Source organism: Xenopus laevis, chromosome 8L, assembly GCF_017654675.1.
Source record: "Xenopus laevis strain J_2021 chromosome 8L, Xenopus_laevis_v10.1, whole genome shotgun sequence".
In the NCBI taxonomy this organism is placed as follows: Eukaryota; Metazoa; Chordata; class Amphibia; order Anura; family Pipidae; genus Xenopus; species Xenopus laevis.
The window spans coordinates 131,301,816-131,309,996 of record NC_054385.1 but is presented as its reverse complement, the minus strand read 5'-3'; the positions used below and the strand labels follow the sequence as shown (position 1 = coordinate 131,309,996).

The window sequence follows — 8,181 nt, the reverse complement described above, 5'->3', positions numbered from 1 at the left end:
TGTAAATGAACTTGTTTTATGGTCAGATTGCAAAGCAGCCACATAGCGTAATAAACAGCTTCTTGTTATAAGCACCTTATTAAAGGGGAAGTTCACCTTATAATATACTGATGTCACAATGAAGTCAGTGATGATGATGATGTTACTGATGATTTGCCTTTCTAGTTCCTTCTCTCCTGCCAGAAATCTAATTGGTTGCCATGTCTGTTATTCCAATCACTGTACAGTTGCTAGGGTCAGTAAACATAGCAACCACGAAGCAGTCGGAATTCCCAGAATAACACAGTGTTCCTTACTTCATGTGCAGGCGAGTAACCCTATAGTAACAGAGTATTGGCTAGTACTTATGGGTTACCTTGAAGGAGCTGCTTCCTATGTCCCATAGTGCGTAATGGTATTTACAAACAGTAGCGCTAACAGTATTGAGCAGATGGGGGAGCCATTCCTAGATACCTATGAAGCTTGAGGCCCAATGATACAACTGCAGTATATTCATAGCAAAGCTTTATTGCTATATTAGCACAGGGGCCCTTTAAATGAATAACTATAAATGGGCATACGGGCGGGAGCTGCCACGCTGCTTTTCCGGGCAGCCCCCATAGAAACAAACTGGACTGAACCCCAATGTTTTTATTAGTTCCACTGAACCATGTGATGTCACAAAAGGGGCGGGCTCAAGCCCGCGACCCAAAGATTTGGTGCCCGCAGGTTTCAGGCCGGCCCACAAATCACTACTGACCACCATTGTATTATTTTAATACTCTATAGGCCCCTACCACCAGTTTTTTTCAAATATTCTATGGGGTCCCTGACCACCAAGGTTTATTTTTAAATTTTCTATGGAGCCCCTGATCTCCAATTTTTTTTCTATGTGCCCATGTTAGTGTGGCTTTTTAGTGTGTGGGGTCTCTAGGGTGGGGCCTGTGGTAGTGGGCAGGGCCCAGAGAGTTTTAGCGTACAGCGGCCCTGATGCCTTTCTACAAGAAGCCACTAGGCTTGCAGTCGGTGCTGCCATACTAATTGCTCAGAGCTGCTTATTGTACAGAGAGTTTCTTGAGCACCGAACATCTGCTCTTTTTGGCTTTATAACAAGTGTTAGAGGCAGAGGGAATCAGCCTGGGCTCCTCTTCTAACCACAAGCCTCAGTCTTTCCTCTCTGTGTCCCAGTCTTGCCAATGTGAGCTGGAGCGGACAAGCACACACTCTATTTACCACGCTGAACTCCATTGACCCTCTCCTTCCCTCACTGCTGTGCCGCAAGCCTTTGGGGAAAAAACAAGTCTATCCACATTATGATTCCATTAAAGGGAAACGGACACATGAAAATAAAGTGTAGGCTCGTCTTGCAAAAATCTGATTTAATTTGCGAATACAGAAAAATAGCAATTCCTGGTAGTCACATGACTGCCTCTATTTCATCTCCAGGCACAGAACAGCAACGCTGCCTCGATTTATGGCTATAAATTCTCTTTATCCACTCGGCCATTGCTGAACTACACGTCGCCGCTACATTCCTGTGTGTGTTTTCACTTAAATCAATGGCAGTAATTGTGTTTTTAAAGGTGTAAATGTATTAATAATATCCTAAAGGAAAAACATGGGATCAGAATTAAAGGGGATGAGAATATCCATGTAAAAACTGGAATTCTGAGACTCACTTCTACTGGTGAGCTGTAGGGACAAACATAATAAAGATTCAATAACAGAAATCTTTAGTGTCCGACTAACAAAGAACATTCCTGGTCCCCGTTCCTATAGCAACAGTCCAACCGGATTTATTGATATACGCGCTCTCCACGTATTGTCCATGCAGTTGGTCCAGCAAAACAAGAGCAGCAATCAGCCCCCGGGGCAGAGATCCACCTGGGAATGGTCTACTAAACGGCGCACAGTCACTTGGGCTCCTCCACTGACAGAATCAGTTCCCTTTGGGCTTTGCTCAGCTCCTGTGAAACATATTATCACATATTCATAAAGAAACCTATTCCACAGAGATATACAAAGCCCTGTCAGTTTATTTACTCTGTTTATTTATGAGTGGGAGCTGCCCTACTGTCATACTCTACTACAGACAGGGAGGTGCAGTTCCATACAGACCCCAGGCTGTAGAGAGATCAGGACATACCAACTATAGGGTTAGAAAGTGGGAGTGGCCTCTTTACCTGCCAGGCCTGTTTCCTCGTCTCGATCTCTTTCTGCATTTCCTGGATCTTCCTCCGGCCGAGCAGCACAGCCTGGGCCAGTCTCTTGTTCTCCTCCTCTCTCTCTTTCAGGACCTTGTGCAGGTAGTCTCTCTGCTGCAGGAGGTAGGGCACCAGGTGAGAGCGCAGGTCCTGCTCTGGAACCCCACTGGGGCGCCTAATGGACACAATGCAGGTTATTCATCACTAGGAGAGTCCAGAGCAAATGGCGTCACATTGCACCGCAACTGTCACCCAAGTGGGTCTTACATTTACAGTAAACTCAGCTAATGCAGCCGACTGAATATGTACAGCTGCTTATTGGCCAGTGTATGGGGCCCTCTGATAGGTCGGCTCGACTGATATCTGGCAAAAAGTCTCAGGTCAAATATTGGCCAGAAATGTCTCAGAGTATCTGCCCCTTAAAGGAGAAGGAAAGGCTAAAAGTAAATAAGCTTTATCAGAAAGATCTATATAAATACACCAGTAACCCCTCAAAGTAATGCTGCTCTGAGTCCTCTGTCATAAGAAACACCACATTTCTTTCCTTCTATTGTGTACTCATGGGCTTCTGTATCAGACTAACTGTTTTCAGCTTAAACCTCCAGGAATAGGGCTTGAGCATGCTCAGTTTGTTCCTCCCCTCCCTGCTGTAATCTGAGCCCAGAGCTATGAGTGAGCAGGGAGAGACTCAGGCAGGAAGTGATGTCACACCAAGCTAATATGGCAGCTGCTATCCTAAACAAACAGAGAACTTCTAGAGCTGATTACTCAGGTATGGTAAAACAGTCTACAGAATAAATATAGTGTTTTAGCTTGCACTATTGCAACTAATCTATTGACATTAAACTGCTGTGGTAGTTTTCCTTCTTCTTTAAGGCTGACACACAAATAGGTGGATAGGCTCTCCGACCAATCATTGTGGGGAGTGGACAGAGTACAAGGTACGGCTGCATTTCTACTGTTCAACTGTTGGTGCAAAGGGCCAGGGTTGCCAGGTTGGTGGATTTCCAGCCAAATTGGGCTACTAAATTAAAGCCCAGGCGAGTTTTGAAAGGACAAACTAGCCAAGGTACAGATTTGGGCTACTTTTTGGACCTTTGGCTGGTTTTTACTTTGGAAACCAGCCAAAGTTTTTTCTTGCCTAATGTACCAAGCCTGTCTCTCCCAATGCATGTTGGGTAATGTAGTTTTTGTTTAACAAATTGAATGTAAGACTACAATACCCAGCATGCAATGGGACTGACTGTGTAGAAGTCTCCTGTCACCCTTAAGCATTCTCGCATTTCCTAGTGACTTTCCTCAATTTCAGACAATTTTGGGGCAAAAATCTGCTGGCCACCAAAATGTCTAGAGGTTGACCCGATTTACCAATATTTATTGAAATTGTATATGAATTAGGGCCTTATGGGACCCCTATTCCTCCACGGCCCCCTTCTGTAGTTACGGCCCCTGGTGACGGGCAAATCTGTCCCATTTGGCTTCATGGAAAAACTTTAAAAAAAGGCGTATTTTTATATATATATTTATTTCTTTCTTAGACTTGTTTTCACTGCACATATCGTGCTATTTGTTGGCTACTTTTGGGCTGGTTTTGTAGCCGACTTTGGCTAATTTTGAACATTACACCCGACAACACTGCAAAGGGCAGAAATAATGAGAAGAGCAGGGAGAGAAGAGGAGCTGTGACCTGTAGTAAGTGGATATTGGCTGGGATTGCGCAGATGCCCCACACATGCACAGATGATTGTATGAATAAGCTCCTCCTGCTGAATGGAATGTTATAAAGGCAGCAAAGTAGACTGTATGTAGATCCCTTAGTACTTCGGGTTCCAGGCTGGACACCTCTATGGTGGTTGCTGTACTCACCACGCCAGTTCTGTTCTGTCTCCCGCCTCCTTTTCCATCTTGTCGAGCGAGTCCAAAAGCGCCTCCAGGTTCCCCTCGTCCCTAATTTCTTGTATCTCATCCTACAAACATAACTCTGCCATTAAAGGGACGTGTGCAACATCCAATGCCCCGATTGGCCCGATCAAGCCCCGCCCCAGACTGACACTTACCCTGATGGAATTCTGGAGCTGGAACACAAACTGATCGTAAATGCTGCGGGTCATTTCCGGCTGCAGTTTGTAGAAGCGCTTGTAGCAACGGGCAAATCTCTGGTAACTGAGGAGAGAGAGGGAGGAGTTAATGGCGGAGTTCGTGTCCGAACATTAAAGGGATCCTGTCATCGGAAAACATGTTTTTTTCAAAACACATCAGTTAATAGTGCTACTCCAGCAGAATTCTGCACTGAAATCCATTTCTCAAAAGAGCAAACAGATATTTTTATATTCAATTTTGAAATCTGAGATGGGGCTAGACATATTGTCAATTTCCCAGCTGCCCCTGGTCATGTGACTTGTGCCTGCACTTTAGGAGAGAAATGCTTTCTGGCAGGCTGCTGTTTTTCCTTCTCAATGTAACTGAATGTGTCTCAGTGGGACCTGGATTTTACTATTGAGTGTTGTTCTTATATCTACCAGGCAGCTGTTATCTTGTGTTAGGGAGCTGTTATCTGGTTACCTTTTTGTTTGGCTGCTGGGGGGGAAAGGAAGGAGGTGATATCACTCCAACTTGCAGTACAGCAGTAAAGAGTGATTGAAATTTATCAGAGCACAAGTCACATGACCAGGGGCAGCTGGGAAATTGACAATATGTCTAGCCACATGTCAGGTTTCAAAATTGAATATAAAACAATCTTTTTGCTCTTTTGAGAAATGGATTTCAGTGCAGAATTCTGCTGGAGCAGCACTATTAACTGATGTGTTTCCCCATGACAGTATCCCTTTAAACCCACAAACATTTATTTATTTATTTTAGATCTATTTCTACCCTGTCCCTATTAAAGGGAAACTCCACCCAATAAAGGGTTTGGACTAATGAAATTAAATCCCAATATCCACTCATTCTCACTGGGTTTCTACTGTGGGACGGTCATGTCTGACAAGACTGTCTGCACTGCGGGTTCTGACTCCTGAATTCACTTAGAAAAAGAGATTCACAGACCTGCGCAGCAATGAGAAGACAGAACACTCTTCCAACTGACACAAGGCCATAATTAGAGTGAAAGCTCTTCCGCCCAGAATCCCAGCAAAGCTCCTATAAGGGGGAAATCTCTATGGTTCCGTGGATAAAGTGTTAGCTCCTCAGCCCAGACTCACTGTGAGTCCACGGTAACATAATAGCATGTATTTGAGAGGCTGGGGCGGCTAGAGTGTAAGCTCTCCAGCCCAGAGACATAGCCATAACTAATACTATTTACTATATGCTCCCATAACATTTTTCCAGCCAATCAAGGTACAACGATGATATGATGGTATCCAATGGAATACAAGCAGCGCTACCATCCAGCCAAACGGCTTTCAGTACTATTTCGTACCCAGCCAATCGCCTTTAAGCACTGTTTCGTTCCCAGCCAATCGGCTTTTAGCACTATTTCGTTCCCAGCCAATCGGCTTTTAGCACTGTTTCGTTCCCAGCCAATCGGCTTTTAGCACTGTTTCGTTTCCAGCCAATAAACGCCCGGGACCGTCCCGTACCTGCCCGCCTGCACCAGCCCATCTAGAAACTTGTCCACCAAGGTATTAAAGATCAGCATTCTCGAGGGGTTCTCGCTGGGCGCCGCTTCGATCTCCTGAGATGTCCCAGGGTCCCCTTCAGCGAAACCCTCCGCCGACTTCTCTTCCGCCTCCATCTTGTTCGGGCGCCAGTCCTTGCTACGCCCACTTGGCTCCCGCCAAACTTGTTGCTTCGCGATGTGCATTGTGATTGGCTACTCCGTCTGCTTATTACACAGTCATCCGCCATGTAGCCAATTCGAATCTACATAGAGTTCCCGCCTACAAAGTGCCACAGAACTGTAGTTCTGAGGTACATTACCTCACGTGATGTCAGTCTCTGTCACACTGTATTGCTTCCTTAGATCTATATACATCCAAATATATTGCTTTGTGAAATATAAATATCTGAGGTTTGTCTATTGAAACCGGACTCCATCCATGTTGTGCTCAGGGGCCAAACAATAGGGGAAGTGGCTCCTAGGAGTTCTGGGGGCCAAACAATAGGGGGAAGGGCTCCTAGGAGTGCTGGGGGCCAAACAATAGGGGGAAGTGGCTCCTAGGAGTTCTGGGGGCCAAACAATAGGGGGAAGGGCTCCTAGGAGTTCTGGGGGCCAAACAATAGGGGGAAGTGGCTCCTAGGAGTTCTGGGGGCCAAACACTAGGGGAAGGGGCTCCTAGGAGTTCTGGGGGCAAAAGGATAGGGGGAAGTGGCTCCTAGGAGTGCTGGGGGCAAAAGGATAGGGGGAAGTGGCTCCTAGGAGTTCTGTGGGCCAAACAATAGGGGGAAGTGGCTCCTAGGCGTGCTGGGGGCCAAACAATAGGGGGAAGTGGCTCCTAGGCGTGCTGGGGGCCAAACAATAGGAGAAGGGGCTCCTAGGAGTTCTGGGGGCCAAACAATAGGGGAAGGGGCTCCTAGGAGTGCTGGGGGCCCAGGAATGCAGTAAGCCCAATGTCAGCATCACTGTTACATGTGTTTGAGGTACAGGTTAATTTCCAGGAGATTAGGGGGAAAGAAATCTAAAGAACACAGTCATTTACACAAGATGGATCAAGATGTCCCAAACAGCACCATTAATGCACCTCAATACAGAGCTGCTTGGCAATTAAAAATGATGCTTCGTTATGTTACATCACATGATAACAGCAACATGGCGTAGCAAAAGGAGGAAGATTGCCAGCGCACAGTTTGCCTTCAAAAATAATTACAAAAAAATTAGGTGTTAGTACCACACTTTGGCCAGTACATGTAAGCTCACGTGCCAAGTCAAGGCTCCTCATTTAACCTGAGTCCTATACAGCATTCTAATCTTGTAGTGCAATTAAAATTCAGTCCCCCAGCAAACAGTGAGGCTGAGTAGTAAAACCGTGGTGTACTTACCCTTGACTCCAGAGATCTAGTCAGCAAGTCCCAGGCAATTACCTTGAGATCACATATTGTGCCCAAAGTGTGGTACTAACCAATTTTTGTTTGTAATTTTTTTTAATGATTGTTAAAGGCAAACTGTGCGCTGGCAATTTTTCTCCTTTTTTCGTGTACAAATAATGTTTTTTTTTTTGTTTCTAGCAGCTTGGCAATTTCTTTCTGTGTTTTGGGTATACATTGTAGGTAAACATTGCTTCTAGCTGCCTTTCAGCCGGCACGACACCCACAGGTTTGTACCAAGATCCACACAACTTCTGTGGGCCGCGGGGCGGTGTGGATTGAACTTTTCCTTTAAAGATGTGCCCCTGCACACCCCGCCCCATCTGTGATGTCAGGGCAGCCCTATATATATATATATATATAGGGGCACTAGCAGGTTAGGGTCAGTGTAGTTAGACAAAGCACTGGTGATTTCTTTCTGTGTTTAAAGGGTGGCTGGGCGGCTGCCATCTTTGGACTCCCGGGCTCTCTGACAGCAATTGTTAAGCAGGGGTGATTGGCTGCCAGTATTTTTGCCTGAAAAGTATACATAGTACCTTGCTAAAGTATTTCTAAGCCTGGTCCCTCTCTCATTGGGCTGAATAACGAGCACTCTTTCTTGTCTATTTCCAAGACATAAAACTGAAAAATGAGTTTCTCTTTTAATGTGAACTTTGGATTTTTTTTTTTTAATAGAGGTAAAATCTTTAGGATCTTGGCCTATTTTCTCAGGGAAGATTTGGTCCAGGTCGTTGAACGGGTGCTTGTACATCATTAAATTTGCATACGGCAACAGATTGTGCCAGCATAAGCAACATCCCAAAAGAAGCCAAATTCAACCTGGAAGGTTCCAGTTGGACAGTTCTGCTCTAAAATATCATTTATGCATTAATATCCTATTTCCATGACTCCCTGGAACCTTGTCATTGCTCCTTGATCATTTCTAGAGCTATTCATGCACAAACACTGCTAAATGCACTCTGTATGGCAAGGAATT

The 8,181-nt window shown here is 45.3% G+C and overlaps 1 protein-coding gene across 1 annotated transcript; it reads right to left on the bottom strand.

Moving 5' to 3' along the window:
- Positions 1-1,341: 1,341 nt before the first annotated feature.
- pmf1.L (polyamine-modulated factor 1 L homeolog) lies at positions 1,342-5,923 on the bottom strand. Its single transcript, NM_001091138.1, is given in 5 exon segments — positions 1,342-1,946; positions 2,163-2,358; positions 4,050-4,150; positions 4,241-4,346; positions 5,762-5,923. Coding segments are annotated over 5 exon segments (612 nt in total). The 5' UTR covers positions 5,917-5,923; the 3' UTR covers positions 1,342-1,892.
- Between the last annotated feature and the right edge of the window lie 2,258 nt (positions 5,924-8,181).